We start from the raw sequence: 20927 nt of genomic DNA on the forward strand, positions 1-20927 counted from the left end.
ATGACCTCCCTACAACGCCTGGGCATGCTCCTGATGAGGTGGCGGATGGTCTCCTGAGGGATCTCCTCCCAGACCTGGACTAAAGCATCCGCCAACTCCTGGACAGTCTGTGGTGCAATGTGGCATTGGTGGATGGAGCGAGACATGATGTCTCAGATGTGCTCAATTGGATTCAGGTCTGGGGAACGGGCGGGCCAGTCCATAGCATCAATGCCTTCCTCTTGCAGGAACTGCTGACACACTCCAGCCACATGAGGTCTAGCATTGTCTTGCATTAGGAGGAACCCAGGGCCAACCGCACCAGCATATGGTCTCACAAGGGGTCTGAGGATCTCATCTCGGTACCTAATGGCAGTCAGGCTACCTCTGGCAAGCACATGGAGGGCTGTGCGGCCCCCCAAAGAAATGCCACCCCATACCATGACTGACCCACCGCCAAACCGGTCATGCTGGAGGATGTTGCAGGCAGCAGAACATTCTCCACGGCGTCTCCAGACTCTGTCACGTCTGTCGCATGTGCTCAGTGTGAACCTGCTTTAATCTGTGAAGAGCACAGGGCGCCAGTGGCGAATTTGCCAATCTTGGTGTTCTCTGGCAAATGCCAAACGTCCTGCACAATGTTGGGTTGTAAGTACAACCCCCACCTGTGGACGTTGGGCCCTCATACCACCCTCATGGAGTCTGTTTCTGACCGTTTGAGCAGACACATGCACATTTGTGGCCTGCTGGAGGTCATTTTGCAGGGCTCTGGCAGTGCTCCTCCTGCTCCTCCTTGCACAAAGGTGGAGGTAGCGGTCCTGCTGCTGGGTTGTTGCCCTCTTACGGCCTCCTCCACGTCTCCTGATGTACTGGCCTGTCTCCTGGTAGCGCCTCCATGCTCTAGACACTACGCTGACAGACACAGCAAGCATTGATGTGCCATCCTGGATGAGCTGCACTACCTGAGCCACTTGTGTGGGTTGTAGACTCCGTCTCATGCTACCACTAGAGTGAAAGCACCGCCAGCATTCAAAAGTGACCAAAACATCAGCCAGGAAGCATAGGAACTGAGAAGTGGTCTGTGGTCACCACCTGCAGAACCACTCCTTTATTGGGGGTGTCTTGCTAATTGCCTATAATTTCCACCTGTTGTCTATTCCATTTGCACAACAGCATGTGAAACTTATTGTCAATCAGTGTTGCTTCCTAAGTGGACAGTTTGATTTCACAGAAGTGTGACTGACTTGGAGTTACATTGTGTTGTTTAAGTGTTCCCATAATTTTTTTGAGCAGTGTATAACCTAACCTTATCAGGTAGAAACTCTGTGCCAAAGCTCAACAAGACAGACAGGGTATTCTGTCTCGCCATTGCCACCGGGTCTACATCTCACCAAACGGCACGCATCAGAAACACCAGGAAATATTACACTCAATGCTACCCCATTGATCACTCCTTTGAGTGGCGTCCTGCACGACACAGGTCAGTCCTGCGGCCAGAGCCGCACATCGGGGAGGGGGTACTGTCACGTGTGCTCCCTCACCGGCCTCTAGGTCACCAGGCTGCTCGTTATGGTGCACACCTGTCACCATCGTTGCTCTTCGTCAGACTCACCTGGACTCCATCACTTCCCTGATTACCTTCTCTATATATGTCAATCCCTTTGGTTCCTTCCCCAGGCGTCATTGTTTCTGTTCCAGTGTCATGTCAGTGCGTTGTTCGTGTCTCTTGTTTTGTTCATTTGTTTATTAAATTATGCACTCCCTGAACTTGCTTCCCGACTCCCAGCCCACACACGCTACAGTTGTGTGAAAAAAATCCACATTTTAGGGTGGCCTTTTATTGTCCCCAGCACAGGGTGCACCTGTGTAATGATCATGGTGTTTAATCAGCCACACCTGTCAAGAGGGTGGATTATCTTGACAAAGGATAAATGCTATGATTTAAACAAATGTGTGCAGCATTTTTAAGAGAAATAAGCTTTTTGTGCACATGGAACATTTCTGGGATCTTTTATTTCAGCTCATGAAACGAACCCAGTATCATAGATTATTGTGAAATAGACACATTGCTTATGCAACATTAACCAATTAAAAACAGTACTGTAGCAATGAGGTTTGTGCAGTAAGCTATAAGCCCAATATATTATCACCGCATATTGACTTTGCTTGAATTGCCCTGCAAATGCATTGTTGTTCAGGCCATTTCAAAAAATTATATTTCAAAATTTGAGGTGGGCTATATGATCACACCGATAATATATAGTTTTTTTTTTGTTGTATTACTTGTGAAGCATAGCTGAGTGAGCATACATTTAAATAATTGTATTTTTATTTTACTGGGCTGACATCCCCTTCCTCCACTGACCAAAAAAAACTGATGGCAAACTTCGAGTAGCACTGCATTATTTGTGCCTCATGCACAAATTCATGTTGTTACTCCGATGAACAGAAAAAGTTAAATATTTCTCAATTAAAAAAGACCCAAGCCACTAATAATAACAACGCAGGCCCATTGAAACACTTTCCTACTTTCATTACTGCTGCAGTGCTTGATGAGTGTCTTTAATTCCTTCGAGCTCTTGAGAACCAAACCACCGATCAAAAAGACATACCGATCAAACAGTCATGCTTGTTCCCAGCCTTTCTAGGGAGATTTTCCTAGCCACCATGCTTCTACATCTGCATTGCTTGCTGTTTGGGGTTTTAGGCTGGGTTTCTGTACAGCACTTTGTGACATCGCTGATGTAAAAATGGCTTTATAAATCAATTTGATTGACTGGTTGATTGCGAATTCAACATGGCTTTGTGATTCTGTATTTTGTCATTTACAGAACTGTTGTCGTGCCTCAGAAATCAACTCATAAGCCTGAAGGATAGCATCGTTAACAGTGTCCTAATCTGAGCTCTGGTGAAGAGATAAAGCGGCTTTCCCACAAGAACACTTTGTAGGAGCAGTGACCAAATACATGGCCAAAAGTATGTGGACACCTGCTCGTCGAACATCTCATTCCAAAATCATGGGCATTAATAAGGATTTGGTTCCCCTTTTGCTACTATAACAGCAGAGGTCTTCTGGGAAGGCTTTCCACTAGATGTGGGACATTGCTGCAAGGACTTGCTACCATTCAGCTACAAGAGCATTAGTGAGGTCAGGCACTGATGTTGGACGATTAGGCCAATTAGTTGATTTGATACTATACTAATGGTTGGAGAATTCAATGGCATGGTCCCATACTTAAGACTAAATGAATTATGACCTGACCTAATACCATTCAGACAGTAGTTCACAGTGGACTCACCTCAGTGAGACTGTGTGTGGTCCTGTGCTGTTCAGCTGGTTCCTCTGGGGGTTCATGAGGAGGTGTAGTCTGGTTTACCTCCATTACCATGGTCCCATCAGGGTTCCCCAGACCCTCCTCACACCCCTCCACCACCTGGAAGAGACAGGTGATACAGATTACACAGACATACACTCCCTCAGGTACGTACACACAGACGTTTGAGTCCTATACCGTAGTTAAATAATTACTGAATTGTTGTTAAACCCATCATGGTGGCCATAAATATGATGATATGGGTAGAAATAAGTCAGCTATGATAAGTCAAGTCACAATCAGACAAACCAGACTGAACTATTTTGACGTGTACAGTAGGTGTTTGTTAGTGTGTGGGTATGTATAGGTACAGTAAGCTCCAAAAGTATTGGGACAATGACACATTTTTGTGGGGGGTATGATATTTGTGCTTCTGTATCTTTCTCACTTTTTTGTCCCATTAATTTCGGTCCCCTAAAATGGGGGGACTATGTACAAAAATTGTAAACCATTTCTAAACGGTTCACCCGATATGGATTAAAATACCCTCCGTTTAAAACTGACAGTCTGTACTTTAACCTCAAAGTCATTGTATCATTTACAATCGAAAGTGCTAGAGCAGTGGCTCCCAAACTTTTTATAGTCCCATACCTCTTCAAACATTCAACCTCCAGCTGCGTACGCCCTCTAGCACCAGGGTCAGATCACTCTCAAATGTTGTTTTTTTGCCATCATTGTAAGCCTTCCACACACACACTATATGATACATTTATTAAACATAAGAATGAGTGTGAGTTTTTGTCACCACCCGGCTCTTATAGGACCAGGGCACAAATAATGATAAATAATTTTGCTCTTTATTTAACCATCTTACCTATAAAACCTTATTTGTTAATCGAAAACGGTGAATAACTCACCACAGGTTAATGAGAAGGGGATGCTTGAAAGGATGCACATAACTCTGCAATGTTGGGTTGTAATGGAGAGTCTCAGTCTTAAATCATTTTCCACACACAGTCTGTGCCTGTATTTAGATTTCATGCTAGTGAGTGCCAAGAATCCACTCTCACATAGGTATGTGGTTGCAAAGGGCATCAGTGTTTTAACAGCATGATTTGCCAAGGCAGGCTACTCTAAGTGCAGCCCAATCCAGAAATCTGGCAGTGGCTTCTGATTAAATTCAATTTTTACAGAACCGCTTGTTGCAATTTCGATGAGGCTCTCTTGTTCAGATATCGGCAACTGGAAAGGGATAACGAATCCAGTTGTTTGTTTCATCCATTTTGGGAAAGTACCTGCGTAATTGCGCAGCCAACTCACTCAGGTGCTTCGCTATATCACATTTAACATTGTCCGTAAGCTTGAGTTCATTTGCACACAAAAAATAATACAATGATGGGAAGACCTGTGTGTTGTCCTTGTTAATGCAGACAGAGAAGAGCTCCAACTTCTTAATCATAGCCTCAATTTTGTCCCGCACATTGAATATAGTTGCGGAGAGTCCCTGTAAACCTTGATTCAGATCATTCAGGCGAGTAAAAACATCACCCAGATAGGCCAGTCGTGTGAGAAACTCATCATCATGCAAGCGGTCAGACAAGTAAAAATTATGGTCAGTAAAGAAAACTTTAAGCTCATCTCATTTTTTAAAAATGTGTCATTACTTTGCCCCTTGATAACCAGCACACTTCTTCTGTATGTTGTAAAAGTGTTACATGGTTGCTGCCCATATCATTGCATAGTGAAGAAAATAGACAAGAGTTCAGGGGCCTTACTTTAACAAAGTTAACCAATTTCACTGTAGTGTCCAAAACGTTTTTCAAGCGGTCATGCACGTGCGTTACCACTCCACTATGTCTCCCTGTCATGGCTTTTGCCATGTACAGATACCAACATGAGCAGCAGCTACGTTTGGCTACATACTGACCGTTAGTGGAATTCCCGCGAGAGAGTAACATTTTATGTGACTGGATGTTAATTATTTGACTAGGCTTCCTGTATTCGACATTGTGTTGTTATTTCGCTTAACACTAGATGGTTTAATTTCATTTTTGGCAGTGAAACGAGGCTACTCAGGCGAGAAAAAAAAAAATAATTCACACCAATGTTAAATATAAATGGACTGAAAATGTCCCAAAAATGTGTAAAAAAAAAAGTGAATCGCATTTTTATTTGTCATACCCCAGACGGAATTGGGCGTACCCGTCCCAATTCTTTTAGCTCATTGTATATTTAGTTATAAAGGGCTGTCGGGTGTACTGTATGCTAAATATGGTGATATCTGATGCAATGTATACAAAAGAGAGTCTCAATGAAAGTCTTAGAATGAACATTCCCATTTTGTGTTTATTAAACATAAACACGTTTAAAATACACCATATGAAAACCACACATACACGTCTAAACTACAAATCTGCATCATAAACTACATTCATTTTCTCATTAAGTGTCTTGGGAAAGAAATTAAGTAGTTGAATGGAAGTTATGAAATAAGCATTTGGGAACATCATATACAGTGCCTTCATAACATTTTCACACCCCTTGACCTTTTCCACATTTTGTTGTTTTACCATGTAGGATAAACATTGATTCAATTGAGAAAAAAAAACATATCAACAATCTACACAAAATACTCTGTCAAAGTGGAAGAAAAATTCTAACATTTTTATTTAAAAAAATTGAAAAATAAAACACTAATATATCATAATTAGATAAGTATTTAACCCCCTGAGTCAATACATGTTAGAATCACCTTTGAGCCTTTCTGGGTAAGTCTAAGAGCTTTCCACACCTGGATTAACCAACAATTGCCTATTATTCTCTTCAAAAATCTTCAAGTTCTCGAAGCTGTGCGCCAGAAGAGAAAAATAACTTGTCCCAGCCATGAAAGCTGCCAAAGCGTGTGGGTACATTGCTTACATCCACTATGACAGGCTTATTGTCCACCCGCAGAAAACACACACACACACCAACTGATTAATGGACTGCTGAATGTTTTTTTTTCTCGTTTGTTTGTTCTTTTCCATATTATGTATGTCTCTGAGAAGCTACCCAGGAAAGGGCAAAAACATTTGCATAATATATATGTAGCCTTAGAAATAAGGTTAATGAAAATCAATAACTTGCTAACATCAGATGGCATTCAAATATTAGCCATTTCTGTGACTCACTTAGATAATTCATTGATGATACAGCAGAAGTAATACAAGGATAACATCTATAGAAGAGACAGGAATGCTTATGGGGGAGGTGTTATTATATACAGTGCCTTCGGAAAGTATTCAGATCCATTGACTTTTTCCAAATTTTGTTACGTTACAGCTTTACTCTAAAATGTATTTTTAAATTTAAAAAAAATAATATCAGCAATCTACACACAATACCCTATAATGACAAACCAAAAACAGGTTTAGGCATTTTTGCAAATTTAAAAACAAAAACACATTATTTTCATAAGTATTCAGACCTTTTGCTATGAGACTCAAAATTGAGCTCAAGTGAATCCTGTTTCCATTGATCATCTTTGAGATGTTTCTACAACTTGATTGGAGTCCACCTGTGGTAAATTCAATTGATTGGACATGATTTGGAAAGGCACACACCTGTTTATATAAAGGTCCCACAATTGACAGTGCGTGTCAAAGCAAAAACCAATCCATAAGGTCGAAGGAAAAACCTGGGGAAGGGTACCAAAACATTTCTGCAGCATTGAACGTCTCCAAGAACACAGTGGGCTCCATCATTCTTAAATGGAAGAAGTTTGGAACCACCAAGACTTCCTAGAGCTGGCCGCCCGGCCAAACTGAGAAATCGGGGGAGAAGGGCCTTGGTCAGGGAGATGACCAAGAACCCGATGATTAGTCTGACAGAGCTCTAGAGTTCCTCTGTGGAGATGGGAGAACCTTCCAGAAGGACAACCATCTCTGCAACACTCCACCAATCAAGCCTTTATGGGGTGAAGGTTCACCTTCCAAAAGGACAACGACCTTAAGTACCACTCTTTTCTCTGTATACATCAATGATGTCGCGCTTGCTGCTGGTGATTCTCTGATCCACCTCTACGCAGACAACACCATTCTGTATACTTCTAGGGCCGATTTCAAGTTTTCATAACAATCGGAAATCGATTTTTTTACACCTTTATTTAATCTTTATTTAACTGGGCAAGTCAGTTAAGAACACATTCTTATTTTCAATGACTGCCTAGGAACGGTGGATTAACTGCCTCGTTCAGGGGCAGAAAGACAGATTTTCACCTTGTCAGCTCAGGGGATCCAATCTTGAAACCTTACAGTTAACTAGTCCAACGCAATAACGACCTGCCTCTTGTTGCACTCCACAAGGAGACTGCCTGTTACGCGAATGCAGTAAACCAAGGTAAGTTGTTAGCTAACATTAAACTTATGTTATAAAAAACAATCAATCATAATCACTAGTTAACTACACGATTGATGATATTACTAGATATTATCTAGCGTGTCATGCGTTGCGTATAATCTGACTGAGCATACAAGCATACAAGTATCTAAGTATCTGACTGAGCGGTGGTAGGCAGAAGCAGGTGCGTAAACATTCATTCAAACAGCACTTTCGTGCGTTTTGCCAGCAGCTCTTCGTTGTGCGTCAAGTATTGCGCTGTTTATGACTTCAAAACATATCAACTCCCGAGATGAGGCTGGTGTAACCGAAGTGAAATGGCTGGCTAGTTAGCGCACGCTAATAGCGTTTCAAACGTCGCTCGCTCTGAGCCTTGGAGTGGTTGTTTCCCTTGCTCTGCATGGGTAACGCTGTTTTGAGGGTGGCGGTTGTCGTTGTGTTCCTGGTTTGAGCCCAGGGAGGAGCAAGGAGAGGGACGGAAGCTATACTGTTACACTGGCAATACTAAAGTGCCTATAAGAACATCCAATAGTCAAAGGTTAATGAAATACAAATGGTAAAGAGAGAAATAGTCCTATAATTCCTATAATAACTACAACCTAAAACTTCTTATCTGGGAATATTGAAGACTCATGTTAAATGGAACCACCAGCTTTCATATGTTCTATTGTTCTGAGCAAGGAACTTAAACGTTAGCTTTCTTACATGGCAAATATTGCACTTTTACTTTTTCCAACACTTTGTTTTTGCATTATTTAAACCAAATTGAACATGTTTATTATTTATTTGAGGCCAAATTGATTTTATTGGTGTATTATATCAAGTTAAAATAAGTGTTCATTCAGTATTGTTGTAATTGTCATTATTACAAATAAATTTAAAATCGTCCGATTCATCGGTATCGGCTTTTTTGGTCCTCCAATAATCGGTATCGGCGTTGAAAAATCATAAATCGGTCGACCTCTACTCTGGACGGTTCTGACTTAGAATATGTGGACAACTACAAATACCTAGGTGTCTGGTTAGACTGTTAACTCTCCTTCCAGACTCACATTAAGCATCTCCAATCCAAAAATAAATCTAGAATCAGCTTCCTATTTCGCAACAACGCATCCTTCACTCATGCTGCCAAACATACCCTCGTAAAACTGACTATACTACCGATCCTTGACTTCGGCGATGCCATTTACAAAATAGCCTCCAACACTCTACTTAACAAATTGGATGCAGTCTATCACAGTGCCATCCGTTGTCACCAAAGCCTCATTTACTACCCACCACTGCGACCTGTATGCTCTCGTTGGCTGGCCCTCGCTTCATATTCGTCGCCAAACCCACTGGCTCCAGGTCATCTATAAGTCTTTGCTAGGTAAGGCCCCGCCTTATCTCAGTTCACTGGTCACCATAGCATCACCCACCCATAGCACGCACTCCAGCAGGTATATTTCACTGGTCACCCCCAAAGCCAATTCCTCCTTTGGCCGCATTTCCTTCCAGTTCTCTGTTGCCAATGACTGGAACGAATTGCAAAAATCACTGAAGCTAGATACTCATATCTCCCTCACTAACTTTAAGCACCAGCTGTCAGAGCAGCTCACAGATCACTGCACCTGTTCATAGCCCATCCAACTACCTCATCCCCATTCTGAATGTATTTATCTTGCTCCTTTGCACCCAAGTATTTCTATTTGCACATTCATCTTCTGCACATCTACCATTCCAGTGTTTAATTGCTATATTGTAATTACATCGCCACCGTGGCCTATTTATTGCCTTTACCTCCCTTGTCCTACCTCATTTGCACACACTGTATATAGACTTTTTCTATTGTGTTATTGACTGTATGTTTGTTAATTCCATGTGTAACTAACTCTGTGTTGTTGTTTGTGTCGCACTGCTTTGCTTTATCTTGGCCAGGTCGAAGTTGTAAATGAGAACTTGTTCTCAACTAGCCTACCTGGTTAAATACAGGTGAAATGAAATAAAAAAGTACACAGCCAAGACAATGCAGGAGTGGCTTTGGGACAAGTCTCTGAATGTCCTTGAGAGGCCCAGCCAGAGCCCGGACTTGAACCCAATCGAACATCTCTGGAGAGACCTGAAAATAGCTGTGCAGCAACGCTCCCATCCAACCTGACAGAGCTCGAGAGGATCTGCAGAGAAGAATGGGAGAAACTCCTCAAATACAGGTGTTCCAAGCTTGTAGCGTCATCCCCAAGAAGACTCGAGGATGTAATCGTTGCCAAAGGTGCTTCAACAAAGTACTGAGTAAAGCGTCTGAATTACTTATGTAAATGTGATATTTCAGAGTGTGCAAAGCTGTCATCAAGGCAAAGGGTGGCTACTTCGAAGAATCTAAAATATATGGTTTTGTTTGGTTATTACATGATTCCATACGTGTTATTTCACAGTTTTGATGTCTTCACTATTATTCTACAATGTAGAAAATAGTCCAAATAAAAGAAAAACCCTTGAATGAGTAGGTGTGTCCAAAACTTTTGACTGGTACTTTTTGTTGATGTGAAGTCATATTACGTCTGCCGTTTTTGATCGACCCAAGACAGTTCTATGGAAACACACAGCGATAGGCAACTGTAATCTATTTTCTACGCAAACTTTCTAAATGTCAATGAAAAATCTCTGGGCAAATGTTTGGAAACATAGTTAATGAGTTGAATCAGCTGGTTTTTGTCTGGGGCTACAACAACAAATGTGTGCTGTTGGGGGTACTAATGGACTGGAGTTGGGAACCACTGGCCAACACAGTAAAAAAACATTTTTTATGCCTTATACACTGAGTGTGCAAAACAATAGGATCACCTTCCTAATATGGAGTTACATCCCTTTTTGCCATCAGAACATCCTCAATTCGTCGGGGCATTGACTCAAACGGTCTCCAGTGCTTCTAGAGTTGTGTCAAGTTGGCTGGATGTCCTTCGGGTGGTGGACCACTCTTGATACACACGGGGAACAGCAGCGTTGCAGTTCTTGACACACTCAAACAGGTGCGCCAGACACTTACTAACATACCCCGCACTTAAATATTTTGTCTTGCCCATTCACCCTCTGAACAGCACACATAGTGGGGCAAAAAAGTATTTAGTCACTTAAAAAGATGAGGCCTGTAATTTTCATCATAGGTACACTTCAACTATGACAGACAAAATGAGAGAGAAAAAATCCAGAAAATCACATTGTAGGATTTTTTATTAATTTATTTGCAAATTATGGTGGAAAATAAGTATTTGGTCAATAACAAAAGTTTATTTCAATACTTTGTTATATACCCTTTGTTGGCAATGACAGAGGTCAAGTGTTTTCTGTAAGTCTTCACAAGGTTTTCACACACTGTTGCTGGTATTTTGGCCCATTCCTCCATGCAGATCTCCTCTAGAGCGGTGATGTTTTGGGGCTGTTGCTGGGCAACACGGACTTTCAACTCCCTCCAAAGATTTTCTATGGGGTTGAGATCTGGAGACTGGCTAGGCCACTCCAGGACCTTGAAATGCTTCTTACGAAGCCACTCCTTCGTTGCCCGGGCGGTGTGTTTGGGATCATTGTCATGCTGAAAGACCCGGCCACGTTTCATCTTCAATGCCCTTGCTGATGGAAGGAGGTTTTCACTCAAAATCTCACGATACATGGCCCCATTCATTCTTTCCTTTACACGGATCAGTCGTCCTGGTCGCTTTGCAGAAAAACAGCCCCAAAGCATGATGTTTCCACCTCCATGCTTCACAGTAGGTATGGTGTTCTTTGGATGCAACTCAGCATTCTTTGTCCTCCAAACATGACGATTTGAGTTTTTACCAAAAAGTTATATTTTGGTTTCATCTGTCCATATGACATTCTCCCAATCTTCTTCTGGATCATCCAAATGCTCTCTAGCAAACTTCAGACGGGCCTGGACATGTACTGGCTTAAGCAGGGGGACACGTCTGGCACTGCAGGATTTGAGTCCCTGGCGGCATAGTGTGTTACTGATGGTAGGCTTTGTTACTTTGGTCCCAGCTCTCTGTAGGTACCCACATGTGGTTCTGGGATTTTTGCTCACCGTTCTTGTGATCATTTTGACCCCACGGGGTGAGATCTTGCGTGGAGCCCCAGATCGAGGGAGATTATCAGTGGTCTTGTATGTCTTCCATTTCCTAATAATTGCTCCCACAGTTGATTTCTTCAAACCAAGCTGCTTACTTTTTGCAGATTCAGTCTTCCCAGCCTGGTGCAGGTCTACAATGTTGTTTCTGGTGTCCTTTGACAGCTCTTTGGTCTTGGCCATAGTGGAGTTTGGAGTGTGACTGTTTGAGGTTGTGAACAGGTGTCTTTTATACTGATAACAAGTTCAAACAGGTGCCATTAATACAGGTAACGAGTGGAGGACAGAGGAGCCTCTTAAAGAAGAAGTTACAGGTCTGTGAGAGCCAGAAATCTTGCTTGTTTGTAGGGGACCAAATACTTATTTATTTTCCACCATAATTTGCAAATAAATTCATTAAAAATCCTACAATGTGATTTTCTGGATTTTTTTTCTCATTTTGTCTGTCATATTTGAAGTGTACCTATGATGAAAATTACAGGCCTCATCTTTTTAAGTGGGACAACTTGCACAATTGGTGGCTGACTAAATACTTTTTTGCCCCACTGTACATAATCCATGCCTCAATTGTCTCAAGGCTCAAAAAAAGATTATTTAACCCGTCTCCTGCCCTTCATCTACACCGATTGAAGTGAATTTAACAAGTGACATGAATAAGGGATCATACTGTAGGTTTCACCTGCATTCATGGAAAGAGCAGTTGTTCCTAATGTTTTTAACACTCAGTGTATATCACACGTCTGGAAGCAACATTCCTCACAAATATTCAACACTAAAACATGTTACTCTCGTAATTCCAAATTCAACTGCGGATCTTTTGACAATTCATCTTTGTCTTTAATGCAGGGTTTGATCTAAACGTCAGAAGCTATTGAGTGGAATGGTTTTCTGCTGGTGTATCCTGAGGTAGCTCCTCTCTGAGAACCTCTTCCTGCAGTGCGAACCACCTCTCCCGTGTGGACCTTCAGGTGCATCTTCAGCTGGTGCTGGCGGTAGAATCTCTTCTCACACTGGTGGCAGCTGTATTATTTATCCCCTGTGTGGACCCTCTGGTGTCTCTTCAGGTTGCCAGCATGGGCAAAGCGCATGTTACACTGGGTACAGCTGAAGGGTTTCTCCCCTGTGTGGACCCTCTGGTGCCTCTTCAGGTCACCAGCCTGGGCGAAGCGAATATGACACTGGGTACAGCTGTAGGGTTTCTCCCCTGTGTGGACCCTCTGGTGGATCTCCACCTTCTGGGGGCAGCTGAAGCCTTTGTTACAGAACGCGCAGAGGAACCGCTTCTCTTTACTTTTTCCTGATGTTGCTCCCCCACCCAGAGCCTGGGCTTTAACCCTGTCGTTTGAATTCAATACCTGATCGAAAAGGACATGGCTGTGTGAATCAGAAGGCCCCATTGACGTGGACACTGGGTTGTGATCCCTGAACTTGTGTAAAGGGGAGTGGGTCCCAACATTTAGATTAGTCTCCAAGCTTTCCCTGTAGTCTAAGAAGTCACTGCTGTTGCCCTGTGAGTGTCCTTCTCCTAAATGAGTCTTGTCTTCATTCCATTTCAGAGCGTCGCCCTCCACTTTCACAGTCACATCATCTAAGGCCAGACCCTCCCCTTTCTCATTCAGGCACTTTTCAGAGTATACACTAATACTGTACCGGTTCCAGTCCCCTCTCATTGGATTAGACTGTGTATCTAAGCCCACAGGCATGTCACCAGGTATCATCTGTGTCTCTGTAGCGTATGAACAGGACGGATCATTGACAGTCTGTAACGAGTCACTTGGGTCCTGATGGGACAGAACCGTCGTCGGGCTATGGTTACCATAAAGTAAATACTCTGAGTGGGGAGCAGGAGGAGAGCCCAGTCGCTCCAGCCCCGTTGATGTGTTGGGGTATGTCTCTGTCTTGAAGATGGTGTTCTGTGTTCCACTGACCTCCGTGATGCTGCTGGGCTGTGCTGGGGCGGTGGTTGGGTCCTCCGTGGCTACAGGGGTTGCTCCAGCCACTGCAGTCTGGCAGTCTCTGCTGTGCCGTGGGTCCTCTTCTCCTTCAGCCATCTCCTGCTTAACCCCAGGACCTGCAGCCTCTACATCTGCAGACTGACACAAGAAGAGAGGAGGATATTCCGGTACATGAGTTGAATAACAATGTCATAGGGAAGTCTCACGAGAAATGAGGATGTAGATGTGCAATGATTTCGAAAAGTATTCAGACCCCTTCACTTTTTCCACACTTTGTTATGTTACAGCCTTATTCAGAATGTCCTCAATCAACTCACAACACCCCATAATGACTAAGCAAAAACAGATTTATAGACATTTTTGCAATTGTATTAAAAATAAACATTAAAACCTTAATTTGCTATAAAGCAATTGAGCTCAGGTGCATCCTGGTTCCATTGATCATCTTTGAGATGTTTCTACAACTTAATTTGAGTGCACCTGTGGTAAATTAAATTGTCTGGACATGATTTGGAAAGACACACACCTGTGTATATAAGGTCCCACAGTTGACAGTGCATGTCAGAGCAAAAACCAAGCAATGAGGTTGAAGGAATTGTTTGTAGAGCTCAGAAACAAGATTGTGTCGAGGCACAGATCTGGGGAAGGGTACCAAAAAATTCTGCAGCATTGAAGGTCCCCAAGAACACATTGACCTTTATCATTCTTAAATGGAAGAAGTTTGTAACCACCAAGACCAAACTGTGCAATTGGGGGAGAAGGGCCTTGGTCAGGGAGGTGACCAAGAACCCGATAATCACTGTGACAGCACTCCAGAGTTTCTCTGTGGAGATGGGAGAACCTTCCAGAAAGACAACCATCTCTGCAGCACTCCACCAATCAGGTATTTATGGTAGAGTGGCCAGACGGAAGCCACTCAGTAAAAGGCACATGACAGCCCACTTGGAGTTTGCTAAAAGGCACCCAAAGGACTCTCAGACCATGAGAAACAAGATTCTCTGGTCTGATGAAACCAAGACTCAATGCCAAGTGTCACGTCTGGAGGAAACCAGGCACCGATCATCACCTGGCCAATACCATCCCTACGGTGAAGCATGGTGGTGGCTGAATCATGCTGTGGGGATGCTTTTCAGAGGCAGGGACTGGGAGACTAGTCAGGATCGAGGGAAATATGAACGGAACAAAGTAAGAGAGATCCTTGTTAGAAACCTGCTCAGGACCTAAGACTGGGGTGAAGTTTCATCTTCCAACAGGACAATGACCCTAAGCACACAGCCAAGACCACACAGGAGTGGCTTTGTGACAAGTCTCTGAATATCCTTGAGTGGCCCAGCCAGAGCCTGGAATTGAACCCGATCGAACATCTCTGGAGTGACCTGAAAATAGCTGCGCATCCAACCTGACAGAGCTTGAGAGGATCTGCAGAGAAGGATGGGAGTAACTCTTCAAATACAGGTGTTCCAAGCTTGTAGCGTCATCCCCAAGAAGACTCAAGGCTGTAATCGCTGACAGAGGCTTCAACCAAGTACTGAGTAAAGGGTCTGAACACTTATGTAAATGTAATTTAAAAAAAATTTAACGTTTTTTTATTCTTTGCCATTATGGGGTATTGTGTGTAGATTGATGTACGAAAAAAACTATTGAATCAATTTCAGAATAAGGCTGTAATGTAACAAAATGTAGAAAATGCACTGTAAGGAACTGAATAGCTGAGGGGAGCCTTTGGGAAATAAACGGGCCACATTTGATTGACAAAGTAACACTATTACACTAACCTCTATCATGATAACGTGCTGGGTTGAGGTTCCACTCCCTTCATCAACAGTGATTGGTTGGTCATCTCTCCATGTAGTGTGTTCAGCTGGCTTCACAAAGCTTCTGTGGCCTCCAGTGAGATATCCTTCACCTGAGAGTGATTGGGAGAAAAGAGGTGGTTAGGTACACTATTGACAGTTTTGACACTGTAAGGTAACACTTCTCATAACTTCTTGATACACTATTTATAGATTGATTTATGTTCCATGCATCATATTATTTTCAATTAGTAAATAATAGGAAATGTTGTAAATCAAGAATCTGGTTAAAATATGATAGTGTCTTTGTTCAGGATAACTAAGGAATCAGTGGAATTATTCCTTGCAATCCAAAAACTGACCAACACCCAATTTTGGTTAACCATGTGTACTTAACACATGTAAAGCCACACGTGCGCTGAGGGGAACAGGGCACTATGGCCGGTAGTCTTGGCCTTCTGCTAAATGTACCTCTTGCCATTCCTCTGTATCGGTCGAGGATCTTGACACTACTGGGACGACTGGCGAGGACGCGCTCTCGCATTGTCCTCTCTGCGCGCTCCCGTGCCATCTTCAGTTCCAGTAGCTGTAGTTTCCTCCGCAATGTCCTGTTTTCTTTCTGGCTTTGAGTTATTTCCAAACGAAACACTGCATAGTCGTCGTCTACGAGTTTACAGATCTCTGCCACGGCTGCATTCGCTAACACCTCCATGACGGAGGCTATTTGAGTGTGAAAAACCATATAGTTAGTCATTGTTAGCAGCTAGCTAGCGTTGCCTAAATAACATATGTCAACCAAATCCTATCTCCAACGCGAATTAAAAACGCTAACGTAGAAATTGTAATTGGACACTGCGGTTTTGTTGGTTGCGCAAAAGTCCGACCAAAGGCAGTACAGAAACTCTGTGGTCCAGCAATTGTGACGCAGGCAAGAAGAACTAAGTACTTCCGAGTCATGGATTTTTGGAATCCCGAATAAGAGTCCTGTAGTGCCAAAATAATGGAAAATGTCCACAATTATCGATCTATTTTATACTAGTTATCATACAAATAATAACAAAGTATTTCTATGTGATTCATGTTTTGTTTTTTTAAAGCCTAAAAGGTCAACAATGAATGTTTTTTTTGTGTGTGTTAGTCCTATCATTTATTGGACTGTATCACAGGAGGTTGGTGGCACCTTAATTGGTGAGGACGGGCTCATGGTAACAGCTGGAGTGGAACATTATCAAATGTTATTCTATTCGCGCCTTTCCAGACATTATTATGAGCCGTTCTCCCCTCAGCAGCCTCCACTGGACTGTACCGCAGAATGAGCAGCAACGCTCCTTGGGGTGTAAACTTTGTGGATTTGGAATGTAGAAGTTCTCCTGAGTAGAATGGTTTTCCCTTTTACTGAGACACAACGTACAGGCAATTGTGTATTTGTATTGGTATTTATTATGGATCCCAGGCAGCAGCTACTCTTCCTGGGGGCCAGCAAAATTAAGGCAATTATACAATTTAAAAAACCTTACAATAGATTTACAACAGATTTCACAACACACTAAGTGTGTGCCCTCAGGCCCCTACTCTACTACCACATATCTACAACACAAAATCCATGTGTATGTGTGTGTATAGTGCATATGTTATCGTGTGTGTGTGTATGCATATGTCTGTGCCTATGTTTATGTTGCTTCACAGTCCCCCTTGTTCCATAAGGTGTATTTGTATCTGTTTTTTTAATCTAATTTTACTGCTTGCATGAGTTACATGGAGTCATGGCTCTATGTAGTATTGTGTGCCTCCCATAGTCTGTTCTGGACTTGGGGACCGTGAAGAGACCCCTGGTGTCCCATGTCTTATGTGGTATGCATGGGTGTCTAAGCTGTGTGCAAGTAATTCAAATAGACAGCTCGGTGCATTCAATATGTCAATTACTCTCACAAATCCACTTTGGGCCAGGAGAGATTGACATGCATATTATTAATGTTTGCTCTCTGTGTACATCCAAGGGCCAGCCTGCTGCCCTGTTCTGAGCCTATTGCATTTTTCCTAAGTCCCTCTTTGTGGCACCTGACCACCCAACTGAACAGTAGTCCAGGTGTGACAAAACTAGGGCCTGCAGGACCTGCCTTGTTGATAGTGCTGTTCAGAAGGCAGAGTAGCGCTTTATTATGGACAGACTTCTCCCCATCTTAGCTAATGTTGTATCAATATGTTTTGACCATGACAGTGTTACTCCAAGCAGTTTAGTTTTTGAAATATTTAGGACTAACTTATTACTTACCACCCATTCTGAAACTAACTGTACCTCTTTGTTAAGTGTTGCAGTCATTGCAGTCTCTGTGGTAGCTGACGTGTATAGTGTTGTGTCTTCTGCATACATAGACACACTGGCTTTCCTCAACATTATATTGTTATGATTAGAACACAGGAAAATCCAAACTCAGAGGGGGAAATGTAGTGTTACACTTTAATGCCAGCACACCAAACAACAAGTCATGTGAGAATGTGAGCCTACCCAGGTGCTCAACTGAGGCACTTAGTCATCCAAAAAAAACTCTTACCCCAAGACACTTCACATGGTAACCATAATAGGTCAGCTAAAGAATGGTTCCCAGATATCCCCTGCGTACATCTCAAGCCACAGTGCTACGATTTCTCCCCATTGTGGACACTCCTTATGTCTGGTAAGGTTACTCAGGAAGAAGAAGCTCTTGTAACATAGTTTACACTTGAAGGGCCTCTCCTTGGTGAGAACGGTCTGGTGCCTCTTCACATAGTTTGCCTCAGTGAAGCAATTCCCAAATGTGGGGCAGGCGTACAGCTTGTCAGCGTCCGTCCTAATGCCCGACCTCTCACGTTGTGACCCAATGACACTAGAGGAGGTAGAAACAGAAGCAACCACCCTCATGGGGTTAGTCTTTGAGCTCCCTCCTTGACCTCGAGCCATTGTTTGAGTGTTGTTGGGATTGTGTGCTGTGTTATAGGCTAGATACCTCTTGTGTTGAACACCCATCCTGTATTGGTGGGGTAACCATGAGGTAACTGAGGAAGGCCTAGACCTTCTATGAACCCATTCACTAGGCATTAGACGATATCCTGAAAGAGAAGACAGACTTCCTATTAGACTACCACCAGGGGGGTCTCCCACAACTCTCTGTGAAGGCTGAAGCCCAGAGTGACCTGCTCAGTTCATCATGGATACTCTGGTGTTTGTATCATAGGAACAGGAGGGTCTATTTCTATCAGTCCCAGGTCAGGCTCCATCCCTGCACTGAGCCTGAAGAGAATGGTCTGGGCTGCAGACTGGATCCCTGACTGGAGCCTCTGTCTCACTGATGACCACCAGGACTGAAGTTGTTCAGTCCACCTGTCCACTGGTTGTGTTCTGTGCAGTGGTGGAGTCTCTGTCCCTTGCAGTTCGGTCCTGGTTCTGACTCGGGAATGAAGAGCAATGGCTTCTGATCCAGGGTCCTGATCCAGGGTCAGGGTTTGTGACCAGCCGCTTTAGAGTCTCTCCGCCAGCATGGACTGCAGACTGTCATAACAAATGAGCATTTTAATGTAAAAGGATCCATGAGCACTGTCATGACATTGGCCTGGGGGTAGGTTTATGACAGTCATAAATACCTCTTCCCCCCTTTTTCCTCTCTCTACCCTACTGATGTGACATTTGAAAACCCCTTGGTTAACATAGAGATTCTGGGAACATCAGAAGGTGGGGGGAAATGAACTATATTCTGGTAATCCGACCAATTGAACATATGCGGTGGTACTTAATGAATATGATGATAGAATGACAAACTCTACCGTGGAAAGTCTACACATCAGAGTTATCGGATTCACATGGAATTGTTGTTCAATTTAAATGTTTGAATATAAAATTATTAGTGAAAAGAGTAAATGTAATTTTAGCTTCCAAATTAGAGATTTGAGTGGCCCACCCCTGTGAAGAGACATGGGTTATAAAACTTTTCAAACACACCCTTCTCGCTCCACTATATAAAGCCTTGACGAAAATGTAACCTCCTGTTCCAAGTACCGGAGGTCTGCAGCCTCTGCGTTAAAAGGACTAACATGTCAACTACAGAACTAATTCAACCTCAGCGTGAGCTTTGGTTGCGAATGGTATGAACTTTGAACTCTTATTCACTACAGAAGTGATACCTCCTAGCCGTTGAGTTAGCCACAGCAGCTGCAAACGCGAGCTAGGAAAGAACAGACAGAGTATCCCATCTACCACACAACGACGTTACTATATAAAATTGACCACCAGAGACATTCTTCAAAGGACTCGGTTTGGCAACACGGCCTTCCATCTACCACCAACCTACCGAAGTGCAGCTCAGAGTAAATATTTATTGCATTGTCCTTCTCCAAATGGGCGGCAATTTAGAATGCATAAGAGACTGTATTTACGATAGCACAGCTTCTCCCTTTGTCCCTCAGTCTTCCCGCTCTTTCACTCAAACCCAGACCCTTTTCTTTTGTGTAACCAGCTGTCATATCTGTTCCGCCCGCTAGGGACGTTTTCCTTTATGACGTAATTTGTAATCAAGGTATAATTCATTCTTTGTATATGTAATTCTTTGTGATTAGTTAGGTATTTAGTAAATAAATAATTAAACCCAATTTTCTATTGCTGATTCAACTTGTTAGCCAGGGTTTGTGAAGATAACCAAGAATTTACAACTTTCAGATGAGACTGAATTAAGGTGACGATTGTCTATTGACTGCTATTGATGTAAAATATGACGAGGTCTTTAAAAGTTTATTCGGAAGATAACAGCTCTATAAATATTATTTTGTGGTGCCCCGACTCTCTAGTTAATTACATTTACATGATTAGCTCAATCAGGTAATATTAATTACGGAGAAAGGATTTTATAGAATAGCATGTCATATCACTTAATCCGGCATAGCCAAAGACACGACAACACCAACACGTGAAAATCATAGGATCATGTCAAATTGGGTGTCAAATGAAAGGTAAGAGTCTATATTTTTGGGAAATGTAGGCATATATACAGATTTAAACCATTTTATGTACAAAAAAAATAGTAATAAGCAAAGGCTTTGATTGCTGGTCAAACAAAATGGCTTATTATTTTAGGGTGTTGTTATAGGCCACCAAGTACTAACAGTCAGTATCTAGATAATGTGGTGAAATGCTTGATAGTTTGGGATGTAAACAGAGAGGGCTAATTCTTTGGGGACCTGAATATTGACTGGTTTTCATCAAGAGGAAGCTTCTCTGTAACCAGTGCCTGTAATCTGGTTCAGGTTATTAATCAACCTACCACGGTGTTTACAAACACCACAGGAACTGTGTAATCCTCATGTAATGATCACATTTGTACTAATACTGTAGAACTATATTCTAAAGCTACATCCGTACCCATTGGATGCACACAATATAGTGGCT

At 42.7% G+C, this 20927-nt stretch overlaps 1 protein-coding gene across 7 annotated transcripts in view; it reads right to left on the reverse strand.

Moving 5' to 3' along the window:
* The window catches only part of LOC110498461 (zinc finger and SCAN domain-containing protein 2), a 771911-nt gene that overhangs the window by 81834 nt on the left and 669150 nt on the right, over nt 1-20927 (reverse strand). The window contains exons 1-3 of one of the 7 annotated variants that reach the window (XM_036953711.1): nt 15986-16432; nt 15497-15627; nt 12981-13859 (exon numbers count right to left, since the gene is read on the reverse strand). The exons of 5 other annotated variants lie outside the window; for them this stretch is intronic. In XM_036953711.1, coding sequence (XP_036809606.1) covers nt 12981-13859; nt 15497-15627; nt 15986-16268 — 1293 coding nt within the window. In that variant the 5' untranslated portion in view covers nt 16269-16432. Of the gene's footprint in view, nt 1-12980; nt 13860-15496; nt 15628-15985; nt 16433-20927 lie in introns of those variants that run through there. One more of the 7 variants, XM_036953712.1, reaches the window with a different exon arrangement.

This window comes from Oncorhynchus mykiss, chromosome 19 (genome assembly GCF_013265735.2).
Source record: "Oncorhynchus mykiss isolate Arlee chromosome 19, USDA_OmykA_1.1, whole genome shotgun sequence".
NCBI classification, from domain to species: domain Eukaryota; kingdom Metazoa; phylum Chordata; class Actinopteri; order Salmoniformes; family Salmonidae; genus Oncorhynchus; species Oncorhynchus mykiss.